The following is a 24,924-nucleotide window of genomic DNA, read 5'->3' on the forward strand; positions in this document are numbered from 1 at the left end:
GCAGATATACAAAAACAAGTTATGCGCTCAAACTCCCACTACTCTTGGGCGGCAGCAACGGCCATAGTATACATCAGGCCCAATAATACAGTAAAAACCAAAGGAAAAAAATAATGCATTGTAATGCAGTACTTTATCATTTGGATAAAAAAAAAGTTTTAATAAATTCACAACACAAAAAATGAAAGATCATATCTGATTTTTTATTTCCATTTTGACAAATTTAAATTAAAAAAGAAAAATTGTATTTCCAGAAATACACGTTAAATGCTACTGTAGCTCAGAGGTACAGACCTAATATAATTCATAAAGTAGACGTGTTGTGGACCCATTTCACTTCTAGCATTTTGGAGTTATATTCCAAAAGTAAACATGAGACTATTGGTATTTAAATTAAAATGTCAGTATTCCTGAGTGTTTATATTAAAAAACAAACAAACATGGTTTTCTGGCAGCCTTTGACCATTAGTTGTCAATTAGAAAGGGTTAGTATTCTTTATACATGCGCAGAGATCTTCTTCTTCAGTTCGTCTATGTCAGCACCACATACTTCATCAATCTGTCAAAATATTAGAAAAGATTATAATCTGCCAACATTTTAGGAACCCTGTGGTATGAAAAACAATGCAAAATATTTTATTCTTTTAAAATAAATCTTCCCATAAACCAAACAAATGAGACTTGTGGGAGGATAACATTGATATTCCTCTTATTTAACCCCTTAGTGACCAGACAGTTTTTCAATTTTCATACCGTTATGGACCAGGGCTGTTTTTACATTTCTGCGGTGTATCTGCTTAGCTGTAATTTTCCTCTTACTCATATACTGTACCCACACATATTATATACTGTTTTTCCTTCCCATTAAATGGTCTTTCTAAAGATACCATTATTTTCATCATATCATATAATTTAATATAAAAACAAATTATAAAATATGATGAAAAAAAAACACTTTTTTGAACTTTGACCCCCAAAATCTGTTGTGCATCTACAACCGCCAAAAAACACCTGTGCTACATAGTTTCTAAATGTTGTCCTGATTTTAGAAAAACACAATGTTAGCGGTTTTTTTTTTTGTGCAAGTTATAAGGCAATAAGTACAAGTAGCCCTTTGCTATTTCCAAACTGTGTGTGGTATGTTTTTTTTTTTTTTTTTTTTTTTAATTAACACAAGTTACATTGTTACACTGATATCTGTCAGGAATCCCTGAATAACCCTTCACATGTAGATATTTTTTAAAAGAAGACAATCTAAGGTATTAAACCTGGGATATTTTGACTCTTTTCGTGCGTTTTTTATGCAACCATTTTACCACCTATCTATGCCAAATTTAAAAAAATAAAATAATTGGTGATTTTTTTTGACACACAGCAATTTAAGAATACATGCACTGGGAACTTTAAGGGTTACTGCCAAAGAACACTTCAATATGTGTTCAGCAACATCACCTGAGTACAGTGATACCACCCATGTATAGGTGTGTCAGGTTCTCTGGGGGCTAGAAGACCTTATTTGGAGGGTGCGCATTCCAGTTTTCCAATGTGGAATTTTCCCAGCTGGTCATCATGCACCCATGTCCTATTTGGGAAATTTTTGAAGGTGGCCAATGTAATTTATCCCCATGAAACTATATATTTTTTTTAAAGTAGACATCCCACGGCATGGCCACTCTTTTATTTTAGTAGCCACTTAGTCACAAACACTGGCCAAAGTTAGCATTTATATTTGTTTGTGTGTGAAAAATGCAAAAAGCGAATATGAACGCTAACTTTGGCCAGTATTTGTGACTAAGTGGCTACTAGAAAAAACTGGACATACCCCATTTGCAATACCTTAGGTTGTCTTCTTTGCAAATGGTATGCCATCATGGAGTAATTCTTATTCCTGCGCTACCATACGGTCTCAAAGGCAACATAACCAATTTGACAAATATCAATGAAAAAAAAAAGAAATGGGCAAGCCTTATATTTGACCCTGTAACTTTGGGGGGGGGGGGGGGTACTGGTATACTCGGGAGACTTCGCTGAACACAAATATGAGTGTTTCAAAACAGTACAACTTATCACAACAATGATATGGTCAGTGAAAGTGCAGTTTTTGTTTAAAAAAAATTCAAACCCACTGGACAACCAGGGAGACATTGGACGACCAAGGAATTTATTATATTAAAAATAAAGGTAAGAAACAGTCCTCCCTCCATGCCCCCCCCTACCCCCCTACACTGTAACCCTTCTCACGTTGCCACCCTCCCCACACTGTAACCCCTTCTCTCACTGCCACCCTCCCCACACTGTAACCCCTTCTCACTCTGCCCTGTTCCCACACTGTAACCCTTTCTCACCCTGCAGCCCCCACTGACAAATATCAATGAAAAAAAAAGAAATGGGCAAGCCTCATATTTGACCCTGTAACTTTGGTGGTGGGGGTACTGGTATACTCGGGAGACTTCGCTGAACACAAATGAGTGTTTCAAAACAGTACAACTTATCACAACAATGATATGGTCAGTGAAAGTGCAGTTTTTGTTAAAAAAAAAAAAAATGCAAACCCACTGGACAACCAGGGAGACATTGGACAACCAAGGAATTTATTATATTAAAAATAAAGGTAAGAAACAGTCCTCCCTCCATGCCCCCTCCCCCCCCCCATCCCCACACTGTAACCCCTTCTCTCACTGCCACCCTCCCCACACTGTAACCCCTTGTCACTCTGCCCTGTTCCCACACTGTAACCCTTTCTCACCCTGCCCCCTCCCCACACTGTAACCCTGTCTCAGCCTGCAGCCCCCACGGAAGCCCTTTTTCACCCTGCAGCCCCCACTGAAGCCCTTTCACCCTGCCCCCACACTGTAACCCCTTCTCACCCTGCCCCTTCCCACTGTAGCCCTTTCTCCCTCTGCTCTCCCCACTGTAACCTTTTCTCACCCTGCCCCCAGACTGCAACCGTTTCTCAAACTGTGCCCCCACACTATCACCCTCACCTCCTGTCCCTGTGTGTGTGTGTATCATTTTGTGTCAGTGTGCGTGTATTTGTGTGTCCATCTGTATCTGTGTGTGGGGAAACTAGGGTGTGTGTAAGTGTATACACTGCACACAAATGCACACCAACATTCACATACTCCATACAAAACATGCTTACATTCAAACACACACTGTGTATATGTATATTTTATATACACAATATACACACACAGCAATCAAATGCAAATATTTCATACTAACACCCCTTTTATTCAAACACCAACATTATACACAAAAAGCACACCATTTAAAGACCAACACTACATACAAACACCCCTGCATTCAGACGCAAACATTACACACAAGTACACCATTACATTCCAATGGCAACAGTACATACAAATACACCCATACTTAAAACAAAAACATGCTTACATTCAAACACTGCTCAAATATAACCCTGCAACGAAGGGCAAATGGTAGACCCCCAGCTGGCATAGCATTGATGAAGTTCTCCGACAGATGGGGATCTACCTTTTGGCTACACTTGCACTAGAGGGGGGCCTAGAAAACATACTTGCACCAGGGGGCCCTCTCTATATTGGTTCCACCACTGGGATAATCAATGTGAGGTGACTGGCTGAAAGAGCGGGACACAGCACTTCTAAAGCTGAGTCTGTGAGAAAGCAGTTGTATGCCTCTTAAACTGATTGCCATGATATGCCAAGTTTCTGCCTCAAAAACTGCCCTGATATCCTAGTATTATGCCTCAAAAACTGCCATGATATGCCAATTTTATGCATCTAAAACTGATTGCCATAGTGTGCCAATTGTATGCCTCTAAAGCTGCCATGATGTGCCAACTTTATGCATCTAGGACTGTTTGCTGTGGTGTGCCAGTTGTATGCTTTTAAAACTGATTGCCATGGTGTGCCAAGTTTATGCACCTAAAGTTACCATGATGTTCCAATTGTCTGCCTGTAAAGCCAATTGCCATGGTGTGCCAATTATATGCCTCTAAAGCGGATTGCCATGGTGTGCATTTTTAAAATACGCATTAAAAGCAAGTGGGTCTCAAAATTACAGTTTTCAAAAGTGGGTCTTGGCCCATAAAAGTTTGGGAAGCCCTGGTGAATAGCATATATACACTATACTAACCAGAGCAGAGTAGCAGGATCAAGGCAGGCCTTAGGCACCTTGTGTACAGTGCGCTCCTTGGCAACACTCTTGCCCTGGCCCTGTTACAGGTTAAGGGAAGTGCAATATCTAGGCCAAGCATGTCAAACATGCGGCCCGCAATGATTATATTTGCAGTCCGCCTGCCCTGGAGATGCTTTGCGCTGTGGCTGTGAACAGCCGCAAGACAGGAAAGAGATTTCCTGTCTGATTCTTGCCTTCCCTCTCACAGCCACAAGAGAGCATCTGGCCTGCTTGCAGAGAAGATCAAAACTGGAACTGGAAGATGGACGGCTCATCTTAAGGTAGGAGAAGAGGGGCCTGTGTAGTGTGTTAAATTAGGGAGTTGGGGCAGTAGGGGCCAGTGTATTAAATTGGGGAGGGAGAGCAGTGTATTAATTTGAGGGAGAGATGGGACACTGTATGATTTGGAAAGGGTGGGGGCCAGTGTATTAAATTGAGGGAGGGAGTGGGCCAGTGTATTAAATTGAGGGAGGGAGAGCAGTGTATTAATTCGAGGGAGGGGGCCAGTGTATTAAATTGGGGGAGGGAGTGGGGCTGTGCATTAGATTGGATTTGGTGAAATGTATTTGATTTGTGGGCAGTGTATTAGAATAGGAGGAGGGGGCATTGTATTAGATTGGGTCTGCATGGAGGCGCTGAAAGCTCCCCATCGAGATGCTGATTGGTCGCGCAGCTTTTTGTCACACATGCACAATAGCCCTACAAGCGCGATGCCGTCCAGTTAGGCAACTTTTTTTATACTTTACTTTTCTAAATAAACCTACATTTGTATGAAAACTGAAGTTTGTTTTTTTGCGGCCCACATAAACTGAAACCTTGTTTATTTAGCCCGTGTTAGCCTTTGAGTTTCCCATGCGTGATCTAGGCCAATATAGCTCATCTGGGGATGATTTTCCATCTGAGCTGTTTTGGCACAAGTTATTGCTTACCATGCTAACTGATAAAAGAATAAACGTTTAAGTTGTGCTTAACATCTCCTCATCCCCTTGTGCGCCTCTCTTAATTCCCTCTTCCTACCTTGTGTGTCACTTATTTATTTTTACCGTCTTGTCTCTTAACCTATTGTTACTTCTTGTGTGTATAATCCCATTTACATCTTGCATGTCATAACCCCCTTTTTTGCTCTACACAGTCACATGCATAGATAGCTAGACATAGAATCACATAAGTATATGGACGTAACCAGTCACATGCAAAGGCGCACACACACAGTTACATACATAGACACATAACACTGTCACATACTGTACACATCAATATTTAATAAAGGGGACTGCACTTCAATCACAGAGATCTGTTTGTTTTGAATGACATATAAAGCAAAAAGAATGGGGTGCTCCAAATCTCCAGATATACATCGTTCACAAAACAAGGAATTCCAGGCACTCTGTGTTCTAAATCTTGACAGCCTTTTTCATGGAACATTGCCTATGTGTGTTATATTCTATCAAAAGCTTGATAAAAGTCATAGTTCATGACTGAAACATTGGCAATGTGTGTTATGAAAAAAGCGGTTAAGATTTAGAATGCCAATTTCCTGGACTTTTTTGTTTTGTGCACTACATACTGAACACAGACACACACAATGAGATAATTACATACACAGACACATGCATATCCAGACAGTCATATGCACACCATATCAGTCACATACTAAAACAGTACTGTATACGTAACAAGAATCACACACACACACACAGTTCTTACTGTCATGAGCACTTGGAGGAGCAGAGACGGCAAGGATCCTTGGTGTCTAGTGGTGGAGAAGCAAGCATTACCTCTGCATAGAGGTAGCTCTGGACTTTGTGATGCCCCCTTAAACAGTGTAAAGGTAATCTCTATTTACTGCATATTTTTATTACAAAGCTTCTATATAAAATATTTTTCCTTATTTCAGTTTGCTGTATATGTATATTGATGTATGCACCCCTATATACAGTACTATACATCCCTTATACATTAATACACATAGAAATGCACAGATCAAATCTCATACATACAGACATGCGGTCACATACACCAACACACATAACAGGGACTTTACTAAAGTCAAACTTGTTGGGAATTCAAAGTGGATTTCCTAGCCGACTTTGGAATTCTCTTTTAATATTCTGACAATTGTTTTTGGTGAATAACCTTGTCAGACATGAACCAATACACACCATCAGACATCAGGTACATGGACACACCAAAATAGTCTCAGATATACACTTTTAAAGTTACATACATTCATAAAAAAACAAAAACAAACACACAACACATACCACGTCACATGAATTAAAAGACACACAAAGTCCCATGCTATGACTCACTGAGTGCTGGAGTCACGAGGTTATTATGGTCGACCATAGCTCCCTGCTGGAGTGCACAATTGGTCCACCAGGGAAGTGTTTTCATTTAATATGCCAGTCTCTAATTGCGAGCTGTGTTGGCCGCCAGGTGCCCCTGTTGTCATGGTGCCCTGTGCAACTCCGCAGCTCGCACATCCTAAAGGCTGGCCCTGAGCAGGATGCTAGTGATGTATATCATACACGTTACTCTGCTGAAGCTGCACACAGATCCCTCCCACACCTGTATGGACTCAAAGCAGAAGTGTCTTATAGTCTATGGGGATATTTCTTTACCCAGAATTCTATGTCCATCCAGGGTTAAAGGGAGAATTAATTTATCCCCAAGGAACAGTTCAAATCATTATACAGAAATAATAGAACTGCTCTTTAAACTGATAGACGCATCACAGCTTTTATCAGTTTATACAGAGCTATGTTCATGGTGTAAAAAAAATGGTCTGTTTTAGCATCCGTTTAAAAAAACTTTTAGCTCTCAGCATTAGTAGTAGATGCGGAAAGCAGTGCCTTGCAGACCCCAAGTAATTCATCAAACAATTCAAAAAGGTTTCTTTATTTACAATTGGGGAGGAGAAGGTACAACTCCCCCTCCACAATAAAAAGTTTTGTTAAAATTTTATAGTACCTTTTTCCCATCTTTGTAAAATATGAATGTAGGCATAGCACGGACTTTGCAGAATTCCGCAACATCCTAAAAAAAAAAATATATATATATATTAAAAATTACAAAAAAATATAGAAATAAAATGCTGAGTAAGCAATACAATATAAACAACACATAACAATAAAAAAAACATATAAACTGATTAAAATAGTTTGAATTATAGTATAATAAAATGTTATAATATAGCAGTTTGAATGTTGACCCAATAAAACTGAGTCGGTGTTCTATACCTCAATACCTACATGTTAGATGTGCTTTATAACACAACAATACAATATTAGAAATATGGTACAATTAATACATACTACCAACAACCATAACATTTTCTATATTAATAGGTATATGAAGGACATGCAGAGAACAAGACAATATAGCTTACTCACCGACACGTCATCCACATCTACTTTATAAAAGTCAACTTTACTGATCTCTACGCTTAATTTCTGAAAGACAATAAATAAACAACTATTAAATTAGTTTCTATATATGGATCCTTGACTGTTACAGCTGTGTGAATAGTTTTTTTCTTCTAAACAAATCTTTGCCGTTCTATGTAGCTATCAGAGCTCAAAGTTGGCTCAGGGTGACCTGTGCCATTGCGGCAGATTTTATTTGAAGGAATTCAAAAACATTAAGATGGTGGATTGTGACTGTAGGAATGATTGCCCCCTCGTGATACCAAATGTAGTTGGACTGAATCAAGCCACTCATATTTATGACTTGTTGACTGCCTGAAATCAGCAACTCAAATCAGACCCAGGTTATCTTCCCTTGACATCTTCTTCAACAGTGGTTCCAGAACCTTTTTTCACTTGAGTACCTCTTGGCAGCCCATTTCCATAAATTGTACCCCTCATATTGGCGAAATGTTTGTTAGTAATATAGTTGCTGTTATTTCAATATATGCTTTTCTCAGCCCCAGACTCCTGTTCTTCAGCCCCAGGCTCTCCCTGCTTCTCCTCTGCCCCAGGCTCTCCCTGTTGTCATTGTGCAGATAGACAAACGGACACAAATGCAGATACTCAGATCCAAACACTGACACACATACAGTTGCAGACACACACATCTAAGCAAGGACACACTCACACACATACATGCAGATGCACAGATTCAAACATTGCCACACATACAGTTGTACAGACACAAATACAGATACAGACACTGCCACACATACAAACACTACCATACATGGAATACACACACAGATGCAAACAATGACACACATGCAGATACAAACACATGCAGACACACACAGTTGTAAGGACACACAGATACAAACAATGACACTCACACAGATACACACATGCACAGACACTGATACACACATAATGACACCTGTAGATATATACAGACACACAGATACAAACACGAACACAGACAGATACACACACAAACACTGACACACATACAGATGCAAACACACATACATGCATACAGTTGCCCAGACACACGCAGATAGATACAAACAGTGACACACATACAGACGTACAGACACATACACACATATTTCCATAAATGCACACACGCATGCAAACACACACAGATCCAAACAGTGACACACACTAATACACATGCAGATACAACCAATGACACACATACAGAAACACACCGACACATACACGCAAAACACTGACACACACAGAAACACACACATTCTGAGACAAAACAGATGAACACACTGTTCCATACTTGCAAATACAGGCACATGATACACACACACACACAGTTCCAAACTTGCAAATACAGACAGATGCAAACACACAGATACACAAAAACAAAAAACAGGTGGCCCTAAGTGCAAGGGCCAACCAATGTACCTTCACCTTTGCAGTGGTTGGGACTGCCATTACCAATTTGTTTCCACGTATCCCCAGGGGCACTGGATTGTACCCCTTGGGGTACGTGTACCATGGGTTTGGAAACCCTGGTCTACAATACCTGCACATTAGCAACTGTGAAATGCTGTGTGTAATCTGAAGCAGCTGCAGTTTCCACTTAAGCATGCCTGCTAGGCGAGTATTGAGACTTACTTCAAATAGAGGTGCAATCATTTTGCATGGTCCACACCAGACAGCAGTGAAGTCAATAACAACAAGCTTGCCTTTTACAGCAATTGCTTTTTGGTAATCAGCCTAAAAGGAGGAAAAACAAACAAAACCATTTGGAGGGATGTGTATAATCAAAGTACCATAAGCAGCAAAAAATATATAAAAGTAAAAATATATGTCGATCATAAATAGACAAGCATAGCGGGAAAAAATTAGAAAGCAGCTTGAAAGCTAAAAGGAAAGAAGTGGAACTGTCACGTAACTGACAATGAAATGTTGATTCACTCTTTTATGTTACACTTGTCTTCCTTTCTTCTTGATAAAACTATGAAAACCCCTGCCCCTCCTCCAAATAAATCTCAAACCCTACCACATGAACGCATGTCCAAACAGGCAGCAGATCTTTACAACTGAGAAAAGAAAACCTGCTGATACATGAAAGAGTGGTTTTATCACTCCCCCCTCCCCCTTTTAATCCAGTTAACATGCAAGCAAGAATACAAAATAAAAACAATAAGATGAGCTTTTACAAGTATATGAAAGCCCTGGCACCATCTATAAGCTTGTACAGGAAGCGGCTAGCTATAAGTTTCACTTTTGTGGCACTACCAAATCCTCCTAGAAGTAGACAAGGTGTGGTGTCCTATACATTTTTAAATTGTGAATTTAGAGCAAGACTCTTTAAAAGTACTGTATTCATCTGCCAAACCCATGTTATACCGGCTCTGAGGAATGTGTGATTATACACTTGATATTTGCATTTGCTTTCAGAAGCATGGTTGTATTTTTGCAGTGGATTGAAGTGAGGAAATTTAAAACTTCCTAAGCCCTGTTTAGCAAAAAGAACATAAAAGGCCTCAAGCACATCCCCACCACCATGTCTCTCTAACAAACGCCCATAATCACAAATTGCCAGAAGATAATGAAAGTGGTCGGCACTTTCAATAAACATAAAACTTAAGTGATGCAAATCTTTCAAAGTACTGGTTTCTTCAAACAATATGCAACACAGTTGGAGGCTTGGTAAACCTCATACAGAATAATAGATCTAGTAGCGGGGGGCACAAAAAAACCCAAATATATATATTTTTTTGTGCCCTCACTACTTGATCTATTACATAGATATATATATATATATATATATATATACACACACACACACATAACGTATGCACAAAACACATTTTTTGCATACTTTTTTGTGCCCTCACTACTTAAATCTATTCTGTATGAGGTTTACCAAGCCTCCAATTGTGTTGCATTTTGTCAGAAGAAACCTGTAAGTTGAAAGATTTGCATCACTGAAGCGGTCTGTTTATTGAAAGTGTTATTTATTTATTGAAAGTGTGGTTTTATGATTGGAACATACGTTTTCTGATGTATATGAGAAGATATAGTAAATATAGTAGATGATTTTCCTACCCCCATGATTCTCTTCCCGCTGTAGTGGATCTCGTGCCAGAACTACCCTAGCAATTCTCTCCCATCAAATGTTCTTACCTGGGGTCTGCTGCTCCCTGCCACCACTTGTTCCTACAAAGAGACAGAATCTCTGTCTGTACGAAGGCTGTCCGGTAGTGCAGGGCTTAGCTCATTGACAGAGCTATCAGTGGACACTCTTAGACAATGAGCCAGTTCTGCATTGCAAGGCTTAGCTCAGGACAGCTAATAGAAGATCCTAAGCAGGAGCATCAAGCTCTCTGTTAGATGTAATGGAGGCCAGGATTGGAACCCTGTGGACTTGAGGTATGAGCTCAAACCGTTCTAAAATGGTTTAACTTCTTACAGTGGGAGTGTGCAATGGTACTCCTGGCACCATAACAACTACAGCGTTCTGTAGTGGTTATGTTGCATGAATTGTTCCTAGAACAAAGAATGGATTGTGAAAGACCTCACACTAGAGATAAATAGTTTTTCTTGAAGGGCATACCACAATTTAATATGTTGAATAACACCAATTTTCAAATGGATTAAATGACTCATTACTAGAGGCAAATTAAGGCACACCCTATAAATATGGGATCAAGAGGGATAACAGAATGTACTGTAAAGATCTACACCATGTGACAAAATATTACAGTGTAGAGCTGCTTGCTATAAAATTAAAGCAGCTGTCACTACAACGTATGTATTTTTTCCTACGCTTGACAAAAGTAGCTACTTTTTGTCAAAACCTCATTAATGACAGCGAAGGGGAGAAGACTGCTGATGTCAACTCCCAGCAGATGAGGAAACAGGATTTTAAGGAGGACCTCATGAAGGAAAGACAAGCAAAGCAGTCACCATGTGGGGTCTTGGAAAAAATATGCAAAGAACCTAGAAAGTGACAGAACTGCTTTAAATGTATGAATTGTCAGGAACCGAACGTGAATTTCAATTTTCAGGCAGGAATATCCTATAGCCAACAATTTACACTTGTGTGATCACATACACAGGGTTAGTCACTAAAGTGAGAATGTCCCATTTAAAGCCAAACTGAAAGTAGGCTATAAGAAGATATTCCAGCTTGGCTATTTTACCCTTTAATGTGAAATTCACTTTGAATTCTAACTAGGATGAATAACCCTGATAATATTGTGTGTAAAACTACAGAATGTGCCACAGCTGCTTTGAAATCAACATTCACATATTCCCCAAAGCAGGCGTTTTACATTAATCAGGTATGGATGCGGCTGAATAATGAATAGTTTAGTCACTCCATCTACTGGGAGACAACGTTCCCCATTACACTCTACCTCTCGACAGGCTTGACATCAGAAGTAGACATTCCCAGCAACACCGGTAATGACAAAGTATGATACATGAAGTTATTATCCATTTTCTAGGACATAGAAATGGGCAGTGGTATTTTACAGCACAAACTTCCATTCATGTTAAGACAAGACAGCCCAGGAGCACACAGCCGTAAACCTGTTATCAGAAACGAACAACACCCTGTAATACACACACACCGCTGGAATGAACTCGCTGGAACCCGGTGTGACACACATCCTCTTACCATCGAATCGATTTCTTTCACCATCTTGTCGTTTAAGCTGCCGCTCTTCAGCGTAGAACTCTAAGTATCTCCGAGCACAGCAAGTAGTAACTCTATAGGCTCAGTGCAGCAATATATAGGGGCATGTGAGTGGGTGGCGATAACATGACATAATCGGGCTGCCTACTCACAGTGTCCCTCCCGCCGGCGCCAAAAGTAGGACTGCACTGAATGTGAGTCCTGTGTGATGTGTGCGACTGGAGAGATAATGCTGCCAGGGCTTTGTCATTATTGTTAGCAGCATTGTTGCAATTTACATCCTTTTGTCTGTGATTTAGGAAGGCAATCTATTGGTAAAACCTGTTCAACGTGTACAGGTTCTGTTTCTGGCAACCTTAAATCAGCATTTTGTACTTATGAGGCTAAAACAAAATGTGAGTTGGATAATTGCAACAGCAGCACAGGAGGGAAAAGCTTGAAAGATCGACATTGTTTTCTGCTAATATTCAGTTTGCATTGGTTAAAACAGAATTGGGTTACTGATATGTAGGGTAACCTAGGGAAACCTTGCCAACACTACTCTCCCTCAAATAGACTAAGCTTCATGTAGAGTTGAGGGGATAACTTCTAGGTCTGCGAACAAGAATAGTACTCTGAGTGTGACTGAGATAGGATGGGGAAGCCTGAGGTGTCACATAGCTCTCCCAAGATTGGACCCTAAAAGTTTTTTTTTTTTGCACTATTGAATAAACAGGAGGTGTTGGAGCACCTGGAATATTTCTGAGCAAATTTTTACCAATACAAAGTATTTCCCTTTGAACAGTTTTGATCTTTCCGGTTATCTGCCTCCATTCTTCATTCACAGCTCAGCAATCATCGGAACAAGAGGCCACAGGCACTAAGCACTGTGGCTTATATGTATGGTGGCAATTGAGGGTTAAAGGGACACTATAGTCACCTGAACAACTTTAGCTTAACCCCTTAAGGACACAGCTTCAAAAGCTTGTCTTGCACTTAAGGACCCAAGAAATTTTCCAATTTTTTGCTGCTTGCGTTCAACTGCAATTTGCATTTTACTATTTTATTGCACTGACACATATTATATACCGTTTTTTAAAGGACAAAAAGGGCTTTAAATTGATGTAACATATACATATATAAATGCTTATTTATTATAAAAAAATGCCCCAAAAAGTAAAGATATTGTTTTTTTTCTTCAGTTTTTGCAATAATAATGTGTGCACAATTAGTGCAGGTTAAGGAAAGTAATTAAAAATAAATTAATTTAGTTGTTCTGATTTACAGAATATATAATGTGTCTGGGATTTTCAGGTTTTTTTTGGTAGTTACAGCTCACAAAACACAAGGAGTAAAATAAACTTTTAATGTGGAGCGATTTTAGAATTTGGTATGTTTGTCTTCTAAGCTTAATAGCCATAAAAGAAAACAAAATTGCCACACAAAAGTATATATTTATATGAAGCAGGCATCACAGGCTATTTAGATAACATTATGTTGACACTTTTAACGTAGCCATTTCACCGCTAATCCCTGCTAAATATTGGACAAAATTATTTTGACACACAAAATTATAACAAACAACTTCTCATGTGTATTTTGTAAAGTTAGTGTGTGCTATTCCTGTACAAAACCTAATTTTGTGTTCAGCTACATTTGCTGAGTACAACGATACCCCTATTGTATGTCTTTGGCACTATTTTGTGAAGCTATAGCGCCATATAGGAGACCTGTCCATTTCGGTATTTACAGTAGAATTCTGAGAGACGGATTTGATGGGCCTATGTTTCAATTTGGGCCACTAGAGCAGTTTGACTCTTGGAAAAAAACCCACAAAGGCCTACCATTTGTAAAAGTAGACACTCCAGGGTATCTCATATACATAGACACAGAGAAAAATGAGATACGGCTGTACATAATCTAAAACAGGAACAGAAAAAGATACATAGTGTAATACAGTAAAATAAATGATAATGCGCTGATATAATAATGCACTCACAGGATCAAAGTGAATAATGCGCCAGAAAAGGTGCCTGCCCCGATAAATTTGGGCGGCTGAATGCCTCCACACTCTACTGGAACTCCAAGCGGACCAAAAATGGAATGAGACTCCAATAAGGTAGGGTGAAATAAATATGCTAATTTATTATAAAAAAGGCTATATATAATAGCCTCATTAAATAAAATTAAAACAAAAGAGAGGTCCTACGCGTTTCGTTCCTATGCAAAAGAACTTCCTCGGGACCAAAATACAAATAATATGGTAAGTAAAACCAATCAATACAGAGATGCATACAATATTATCCCCCCCAATGAGTCTCTATAAATAGGGCTGAGCCCTTTGTTGATAGGTGGATCCGGTGGGAGTTACCCTTGATTCCATGATCGCTTTCAGTTGTGGAGTGTCCAGTGATCCTGTTCAGGTGTGGAGTAGATGTTCCGACTGTCATTCTTGGCGCAAAACGGTGAAACCGGAAACCGGAAGTAGGAATCCGTTTACACTTCCGCGTTCCACTGCCCTATGCGTTCCAGCTCAGAAATGGAAGATGATTAAACATATTGCCACCTAGAGGTCGCCTAGAATATGGCGATCCTAATGTTAATCGGAAATAAAGCTGGAGTATATCATAATCAAACGTTATCCTAACAAAAAGATCTAAGTAGTTAGACTTGTGAAACACAGAATACATGAGCTCAATTGTTACTTCCCTAGTACCTTATTGCTATAATTAAATACATGGAAATCTCCATTGACTCTTTATACCTATATTATTTTAATGTGAAAATAAATGTGGTACATATGTAATATCAATGTTAGGGGCTTTTTAATGTGCCATTTAATATTAAACTAAATAAACCCAATAGATGGGTTGTTTTACCGCTCAAATAATCATAATAAACGTGTACTTCAAAACAATAATGGTAATCAGTGATGCTAGATTTATAGGCTAACCGTGCTATTCGTATTTCATGTTTACCTATTTAAAGATTTGTTTGAAAAAATTATTCATATTTACACCTTAACATGAATAATAGTTCCAAATTAATTTATATGTGAATTAATTTCTTTTCTATTCAAATATTGTATGTTCGCATGCTTTATATATTATAAATAAATTAATCATATTACGGTATTTATAATGTGAAATACTATAAATGATGTGTCCTGATAATCTAGTGATATCCATCCTTTATATATCCCTAATAAACATTATTAGGGATTATGAAAATTTATAATCATGTAATTTTGGGCATTTTTAACATCCGCATTACTTTTTCGCTGGTCATTTTGTATATTTGACATGTGCCACCATGATCAAAGCCCAAAAATTATGCTCAGTTAAGTCTTCTGAGTAAAATGACACCCCCATTGTATGTCTTTGGCACTATTTCGTGAAGCTACAGCGCCATATAGGAGACCTGTCCATTTTGGTATTTACAGTAGAATTTTGAGAGACGGATTTGATGGGCCTATGTTTCAATTTGGGCCACTATAGCAGTTTGTTTGTTGGAAAACCCCCACAAAGGCCTACCATTTGTAAAAGTAGACACTCCAGGGTATCTCATATGGTGCATATTGTGCCTTAACATGCCCCCATTTTTTCACCAATGTATGTCAAAGGTTGTGGTAAAAAATAATTTGGGGCATTTTTTACATCCGCATTACTTTTTTGCTAGGCATTGTGTATATTTGACATGTGCCACCATGATAAAAGCCCCAATATTATGCTCAGCTAAGTCTTCTGAGTAAAATAACACCCCCATTGTATGTCTTTGGCACTATTTCGTGAAGTTACAGCGCCATATAGGAGACCTGTCCATTTTGGTATTTACAGTAGAATTTTGAGAGACGGATTTGATGGGCCTATCTTTCAATTTGGGCCACTATAGCAGTTTGACTGTTGGAAAACCCCCACAAAGGCCTACCATTTGTAAAAGTAGACACTACGGGGTATCTCATATGGTGCATATTGTGCCTTAACATGCCCCCATTATTTCACCAATGCATGTCAAAGGTTGTGGTAAAAAATAATTTGGGGCATTTTTTACATCCGCATTACATTTTTGCTAGGCATTGTGTATATTTGACATGTGCCACCATGATCAAAGCCCCAATATTATGCTCAGCTAAGTCTTCTGAGTAAAATAACACCCCCATTGTATGTCTTTGGCACTATTTCGTGAAGTTACAGCGCCATATAGGAGACCTGTCCATTTCGGTATTTACAGTAGAATTTTGAGAGACGGATTTGATGGGCCTATGTTTCAATTTGGGCCACTATAGCAGTTTGACGGTTCGAAAACCCCCCACAAAGGCCTGCCATTTGTAAAAGTAGACACTCCAGGGTATTTCAAAGGGCATATTTTAAACCCTAGCGTAGGATCATTTTTTTTCTAGTTTGTACCAAGTCTAGTAGCAATTAGCATTTTTTTCTGCCTTTTTGACACACACTTGGAGATGTTACTGTATATTTTGCAATCCTTATGTGTGCTATGGCAGTATAACACCTATTATGTTGCTCAGCTATGTCGTCTTAGTACAACAATACCCCCATGTGTACCTTTTTCAGGGATATGGGGATGTTGAAGGGGCACATTGGAGACTAGGCCATATCAGTTTTTTTCAAACTTTGATGCTGGGTCCATGTGCAATTAGGGATTATTCTAGCCTCGGTGAGGGAATAATCTAAATTTTATTAAAGACAGGAGGCGAATATTTGCTTTACCTTCTTTACTGAAACCTCCAGCAGCAAAGAAACAGTTAACAGAACTTTTCAAAACAACCAATCAGAACAAAGCAACAGTAGTATAAAACCCCTAAGCAGGCTCTTCCACTTCCTCTTTCTTTGATGAGGTCGAGCAGGAGAGCAAGAAAACCAACGAATCCACCTTGTAGCAGACACATCCAGAGAAATAATCGTCAAGCCCAGAGAGAAAATAGATTACACTGCAAGAAAAAGGAAAACATCGTGAAAGTAAACTGTCAAGGCAAGATGTCATATCCATACAATATCACTTGCACATCATAATACCTGATGAATAAACAAAGTCTACAGATCTTATGAAGACCTAGTATCTAGTACCTAAACTAAAAGGCATTGACGAAACATAATTACAACACAAACATGATGAATAAAAATGCACACAGACAATCATCACCGAATAATAGAAATAACCTGTATTATGTAAAACAATGCATTCACAAAACATAACAATATCCCCAAATAATTATAAGACCCAAATCCAGGGAGGGAACGTAAGAAAAGGGGAAGAAATATTCGCCTCCTGTCTTTAATACAATTTAGATTATTCCCTCACCGAGGCTAGAATAATCCCTAATTTTATGGCAGGACAGGAGGCTTCATATTTGCAATTTTAACGCCCAAATAGTAGAACCAGAAGCAATATGACAGAGGACTGAAATAAAAGGAGAATGGAAAACCCCATTTCCTAAACCAAGCAGCGGTGTAGAGAAAATGCAGAAACAGTTCAAAACGGCCGTACGCAGAAATCAACAGCTGTCCATGAGTAGACGGAGGAAAGAACCAGATCCTGGATCTACATGGTCGCGTACAACCTGTCAACAGAGCCGTGGCCTATCCGGAGAATAGGGGTACAACACAGAGGACGAATAGAAATGAAATACGTGTGGAACAGAAACCGATGTACTGAACGGCAAGAAGGAAGAAGACACTACATCGATACCATGACGTCAGAACGCCATGAAATACAAGATGTACTGGGGAAAACCGTAAGCGGAAAAACTGGCGCAAGGCAAGTCCTTGTCATCAGGTCATTCCTCAAGGAAATGCAGAACACACGATACCACTAGACTTGAGGAATAGCGAGAGATAGGGCTCCCGTAAGGTATACTCCTCTTGGTAGACTGTAGACCAAGAGATCCTTACCAATGCCAGAATCTTAAGAAAACGCACATGAGTCGTCCTCTAGCTGACATAGGACGTGAATGGCCCCATATGATCTTACCCTGAGAGGGCAACTCAGCCAGACAATGGGATCCCACACAGGACATGAAGAGACAGGGAGTCGTAGATTGCCTTCCCATGGCAAACTCCAGCAAAAGGGGAAAGCACGGAGGACTCCTCCGAAGTGGTGTGGCCAGGCGAAACGACACTCCCAGGAATTCGGTCTGAAGCAAATCCCGAAGTATCCAGGAGGTAAACAGGATGCGGACGCCCCGAAGGAGACCAAGCTTGGAAAACACGTCCCTCGCCTTGCTGTAACGCTTACATAGATTTCTATGGAGCACAACTGCAGATTTCTTAGGACTTGTTGGTTGTTGATTAAGACACTTAGAGGATAGAATAGGAACTGTGTATTCAATAATGGAAAATACAGGCACTGTATCTTTAATTACTTCGCTGTTGGTTTAATTGGAGTAAGCAGCTTCTGATATACATGCAATCTAGCACATTGGTGTTTGCAAGTTTTAAGGAAATGAAGGAAGTTAGAAATGAAGTTGTAACAGGAGTTATTCGCTTTGGAGTTAGAGATAGCAGGCCTGGGAGCAGTTGTAGTCTGAATGCTTAGCGGACTTGAGAGCAGGCTGTAGCAGAAATGCTTGGCGAACTTGAGAGCAGACTATAGCAGGAATGCTTAGTGGGCTTGAGAGAAGATCACAGATATATAAAATTGACTTAGCTTCCAAAGGGGGGAAAATCAGGTTCCCAGAGTTCTCCTCCGGGGAGGGTTGTTTCTCAGACAGGATGAGGAAAGTCCAGATACTAGCCGTGGTCGAGGAGAGGAGAAGGAGGGTAAGTAGATTTCCAGTCCGGTTCGGTACACAAGTAGAGGTCGCAGAGAATCTTTTAGCCGGGTTGATATCGCGGTAACGCTGTTCAATAATCCAGCGTCTTGTATCTGGCGCGGTCGCATTACGTAGCGTGGGGAGACCGCGTCAGAGAAGGGGTGTGGCTAAACTCCGTCAACCCGGAAGAAACAAGGAATTACCGGTAGTTGAGGCATGACAGTACCCTCCCTGTAAGGAGCACCAACAGGGTGCTATCAACATGGTTTAGAAGGATAGCGTTTGTGGAATGCGGCAATTAACCTGTTTGCATGGATCACAGAGGAGTTTTCCCATGTATCTTCATCAATTCCGTAACCCTTCCATCTAATGAGGTACTGTAGAGAGCCACGATGGATCCGTGAATCCAGAATCTTTTGGATCTCGTATTCTTCTTCACCTTGTACCAAAACAGGATCAGGAGTAGTAATTACATCTCTATGGAAAGGGTCAGGAAGATGGGGTTTGAGCAAGGAAACATGGAAGACAGGATGAAGTTTTAAAGTAGGTGGAAGCTTCAATTTTACAACGTTACGGTTGATAATTGACAATATTTGAAAAGGACCAAGAAAAAGGGAACGGTTGGTGGATATGTTTTTTGAGGAGAGCCAGACAAGATCACCAATTTTATAAGCGGGATGAGGTTGTCTTTTAGTATCAAAAAACTTCTTTTGATTGGAGGATGCTAATTCAAGATTTTCATGTAATTTTCATGAAATAGGGAAGACGTGAGAGATTTGATTTGAAACGGTGGGATTAGATCAAGGAATTGTATGAGCAGGAAACAAAGAGGGATGAAACCCATAATTGGAGAAGAAGGGAGTCATTTTGCTACTGGTATGAACTGAGTTGTTATATGCAAATTCGGCCATGGGCAACCATGTCATCCAATCATCTTGTAAGTGGGAACAATAACATCGTAAATATTGCTCTAAACATTGGTTAACTCTTTCAGTTTGCCCATTGGTTTGGGGATGATAAGCGGAAGATAGTTTACATTGAATACGAAGGGAAGCACACAATGCGTTCCAGAACTTGGAGGTAAACTGGGTTCCTCGGTCTGATATGATTTCATCTGGAAGTCCATGAAGTTTCACAATATTATCGAGGAATACTTTTGAGAGTTCAGATGATGAGGGTAATTTCTTCAAGGGAATAAAATGGGACATTTTTGTGAAGCGGTCCACTACTACTAAAATGGTGGTTTGATGTTGAGAGGGGGGAAGTTCCACCAAGAAGTCCATAGAAATGGATTGCCAAGGCCTCTCCAGAATTGGTAGATTCAATAATTGACCAAATGGGTGATGATGTTCAGATTTGGATCTTTGGCAGGTTGAACAAGTCTTGACATTGGATTCGATGGTGGTGTCCTGGCGAGGCCACCAATAATATCTTTTGGATAATTCTAGGGTCTTTTTTATACCAGGATGACCAGCCAGAGGAGAATCATGAATAAATTTGATTACTTTATTTCTGAATGCGGGAGGAATGTAAATCCTGTCATTGAAATAATAGAGACCATCTTTCATTGATAACTTGATTGATTTAGGAAGTTCAAGAGCATCTTTACTTAGGCCTTTTATGTCATCTATAAGCGACGTTAAGATTCCGATGACTGTATGTGGAGGAGGTTCCAATTCAAGATCTTGGTGAATTCTGGAAAGGGCATCCGCTTTTTTGTTCCTAGATCCGGGTCTAAAAACAATTTGAAAATTAAACCGGGAGAAGAAAAGATTTCATTTTACTTGCCTAGCAGAGAGAGTCTTGTTGGAGTGAAGATATTCAAGGTTTTTATGGTCAGTATAAACCATTATAGGAGTTTGTGTTCCTTCAAGAAGATGTCGCCAGGTTTCTAAGGCTGCTTTTATACTCAATAATTCTTTTTCTCCTATAGGGTAATTTTTTTCGGCAGTAGACATTGAACGTGAGAAAAAGGCAACTGGATGAAGAGGATCTTAAAGAGTTTTGTGTTGAGAGAGAACAGCTCCGATGGCTGTTTCTGAAGCATCTGTTTCAAGGACATAGAGCTATGTGAGGTTTGGAAGTTGAAGAATAGGAGCAGTTGTAAATCTTCTTTTTAATTCATCGAAGGCTTTTTGAGCCTTTTCATTCCAATTGAAAGGATGTTTTTTGCTGTTAAGTAGATTAAGTGAATGAGCTACGTCGGAGTAATTTTTAATACATTTTCTGTAGAAGTTGGCAAACCCCAGAAAACGTTGTAATTCTTTTACATTAGAAGGAATGGGCCAGTTGAGGATACAATTGATTTTAGAACTATCCATGCTTATCGAATGAGGGGTAATAACGTAACCTAAAAAGGTTATTTCATGAACGTTAAAAATACATTTTTCTGGTTTAGCGTATAATTTATGAGTTCTGAGTCTGGATAACACCCATCTCACGTGTTTTTTGTGTTCCTCAGGATTGTTAGAATATATAAGAATGTCATCTAAATAAATGATAACACAGACATCTAGAAGATCCCTGAAGATGTCATTTATAAAATGTTGAAAGGTTGCGGGGGCGTTGAAGAGGCCGAAAGGCATCACAAGATACTCGTAGAGGCCATATCTTGTTCGGAAGGCAGTTTTCCATTCATCGTTAGCCTTGATTCTAATGAGGTTACATGCCCCACGAAGGTCAAGCTTGGTGTAGATAGTAGCAGTTTTTAACCATTCAATTAATTCATTTATCAGGGGAAGAGGGTAACGATTTTTAACTGTTATTTTGTTTAAAGCTCTGTAATCTATGATGGGACGTATGGTCTGGTCTTTATTTCTCACAAAAAACATACTGGAGGCAGCAGGTGAGCTGGAAGGTCTAATGAACCCTTTACGGAGGTTTTCATCCAAGTATTCCTTGAGGATTTTTAATTCAGATTCAGAGAGAGGATAGATGTGCCCAAAAGGTATGGGGGCACCAGGTATGAGTCGTAGGGACGATGAGGTGGGAGTGTTTCAGCTTCCTTTTTACTGAATACGTCTGAGAACTCAGAATAACAGGAAGGTATAGTTGGTTCTTCAATAGTCTGAAAAATTGGAATATGTTGTAAGCATGTTTCTTTACAATAAGCAGAGTTAAAGATGAGAGAGAAGGGAGACCAAGTAATTTGTGGGTTGTGGTTCCTTAACCAGTTGATTCCTAGTATGACCGGATAAAGAGGTGATGAGATAATATCGAATATAAGATATTCAGTATAAGTATGATTGGTGGTTACTCTTACAGGAATAGTTTCATTTAGAATAGGGCCCGAGGATATGAGGGAGCCGTCAATCACTCTGACAGAAACAGAAGTGCTTTTGCGAACACAAGGAATTTTATTTTTTGTTACAAAGGATGAATCGATGAACACCCCGTTTGCACCAGAATCAATGATGGCTTCAGTTGTAATTCTTTCTTTGTCCCACTGTAATATGAGAGAAATAGAGGAGAATTGAGTGGTTGATTTGGAGGGAAGTGCACTTAGTATAGAAGTGGTATGAGCATGCTTACCGCCTTTTGGCCGTTTCAATAAGGGGCAATCTGGGATCAAGTGATCTTGCGAGGCACAATACATGCAGAGGTTTAGTAGACGTCTTCTGGTTTTCTCTTCTAGAGTGAGAGGACTTCTTATTACCCCTATTTCCATAGGTTCATTTTGTAATGATGGTTTTTCAGTTGTTTTTGAAGGACTAAATGTTTTTTTCCATAATGAACTTGAGAGAGCTTTTTCGGCCTTTCTTTCTCTAAGTCTTCTGTCAATGTTGATTGATAGTTGAATCAGTGCATTTAACGTAGTAGGGAGTTCAGTTCTAGAAAGTTCATCCTTTACTGCTTCGGATAACCCAATTCGAAACTGGTTGCGCAGGGTTATGTCATTCCATTGAGTTTCTATTGCCCATCTTTTAAATTCAGCAATGTAGTCTTCGACAGGTCTATGTTTTTGATGTAGGGTTCTAATGGTTAAATCAGCTGTAGATTGTTTGTTGGGATCTTCATAAAGAAGAGACATGGCTTCAAAAAATTCATCCAATGAGTCTAAGATGGGATCGTCATTTTCCAAGAAGCAATGGGCCCAGGCCATAGGTTCACCTCTTAGAAAGGAGATAACTAAACAAACCTTAGATCTTTCAGTGGGATAACATCTAGGTTTTAAAGCAATTAATAACTTGCAGGAATTAAGAAACTCCCTATATTTGGATCGATCTCCAGAAAACTTTTCGGGATTACAGACAGCAGGGTCGCTAGCTGAGTGCATAACAGTATGAGGAGTATGTGTTTGTAAGTCTCTGACATAAGTAAGAATCCGTTCATTTGTAACCTGTAGGTCTTGCATGCCCTGGGCAAGTGTATCGACTCTTTGATTCAGCATAGTAAATTTAGAATCGAAATCTGCTGGATCCATTACAAAGGCTGGATTATTCTGTAACGCTTACATATCCATTTCTATGGACTAGATTGCTATGGAGCACAACTGCAGATTTCTTAGGACTTAGGTTGTTCATTAAGACACTTAGAGGATAGAATAGGAACTGTGTATTCAATAATGGAAAATACAGGCACTGTATCTTTAATTACTTCGCTGTTGGTTTAATTGGAGTAAGCAGCTTCTGATATACATGCAATCTAGCACATTGGTGTTTGCAAGTTTTAAGGAAATGAAGGAAGTTAGAAATGAAGTTGTAACAGGAGTGATTCGTTTTGGAGTTAGAGATAGCATGCCTGGGAGCAGTTGTAGTCTGAATGCTTAGCGGACTTGAGAGCAGGCTGTAGCAGAAATGCTTGGCGAACTTGAGAGCAGACTATAGCAGGAATGCTTAGTGGGCTTGAGAGAAGGTAAGCTCTTATCACAGATATATAAAATTGACCTAGCTTCCAAAGGGTGAAAAATCAGGTTCCCGGAGTTCTCCTCCGGGGAGGATTGTTTCTCAGACAGGATGAGGAAAGTCCAGATACTAGACGTGGTCGAGGAGAGGAGAAGGAGGGTAAGTAGATTTCCAGTCCGGTTCGGTACACAAGTAGAGGTCGCAGAGAATCTTTTAGCCGGGTTGATATCGCGGTAATGCTGTTCAATAATCCAGCGTCTTGTATCTGGCGTGGTCGCATTATGTAGCGTGGGGAGACCGCGTCAGAGAAGGGGTGTGGATAAACTCCGTCAACCCGGAAGAAACAAGGAATTACCGGTAGTTGAGGCATGACACTTGCTGAGGGTCTGGCAGCCAGCAGTTCGCACTGAATTTAATCATGCCAGTACTCGAGACCCCGGAGGGTGAGGCAACCAATCATTGTGATCTCTCCATGGTCGGGTGAAGCCGTCCGCCACATGAGTGTCTCGTCCCGCAGACATTGTCACAAATGACGAATACTTGTCCAGACGCTATAGATAGCGATCCTACGTGAGATCCGACTGCAGTTCAAAGTGGGCAACCAGTGATAAGTCCCGGCTGGAAGGTAGCGAACAGTACTACTTCCCCTGGGAAAGCTGTAAACGTTGAACAAACCTGCAGGTAGTTCCATGCAGTTGGCGTGAAGAGGTTCCTCCTTTGGACTCCAGAGTCCAGGCCGAAGTTGGTTGGGTTCCGAAACTCCTAGGTAGGCCAGGTCCCCCTATGTCGGAGTCATCAATTAAGTTTTAGATGATCTTCGTCTGAAGGTCACAGGATTCGGTCATACCAGGCCGAAGAACCGAGAAGGCGTCATGTTGGAGCGGCTGATAGTACCGGATCCATTGCCTCGATGGCGAATAACAACTGGTCAATCGACCGGGTTGGGCCCCTAAGTGTGACCCGCAGGTTGCGGAGCATATGCCTGGCATTTTCCTTAAAGACGGAAAGCACCGCCTGGACCGAATATTCTATGAAAGACCAGAAAACTGGGTTGACTGGGAGTGAGTCAGATTCAATATGTCCATGTTGATG

The 24,924-nt window shown here is 40.0% G+C and overlaps 1 protein-coding gene across 1 annotated transcript; it reads right to left on the reverse strand.

The window, feature by feature from the left end:
* Positions 1-252: 252 nt before the first annotated feature.
* LOC134611401 (uncharacterized) lies at positions 253-12,317 on the reverse strand. Its single transcript, XM_063455265.1, has 5 exons — positions 12,223-12,317; positions 9,207-9,308; positions 7,560-7,619; positions 7,138-7,203; positions 253-559 (listed from the first exon to the last, which is right to left on the reverse strand). Exons 1-5 carry the CDS (start codon positions 12,244-12,246, stop codon positions 497-499), a joined length of 315 nt encoding a protein of 104 aa, XP_063311335.1. The 5' UTR covers positions 12,247-12,317; the 3' UTR covers positions 253-496.
* Positions 12,318-24,924: the final 12,607 nt, after the last annotated feature.

The sequence above is a fragment of the Pelobates fuscus genome, chromosome 5 (genome assembly GCF_036172605.1).
Source record: "Pelobates fuscus isolate aPelFus1 chromosome 5, aPelFus1.pri, whole genome shotgun sequence".
NCBI classification, from domain to species: domain Eukaryota; kingdom Metazoa; phylum Chordata; class Amphibia; order Anura; family Pelobatidae; genus Pelobates; species Pelobates fuscus.

Bases quoted from the DNA above. Each gene is read 5' to 3' on its own strand.
- LOC134611401 (XM_063455265.1), bottom strand. From the start codon at position 12,246: ATGGTGAAAGAAATCGATTCGATG. The intron at 7,204-7,559 runs GTGAGTAAGCTA...TTTTTTTTTTAG, and splicing joins TAGATGTGGATGACGTGTCG to GATGTTGCGGAATTCTGCAA. The intron at 560-7,137 runs GTACTATAAAAT...ATATTTTGACAG, and splicing joins TTTACAAAGATGGGAAAAAG to ATTGATGAAGTATGTGGTGC.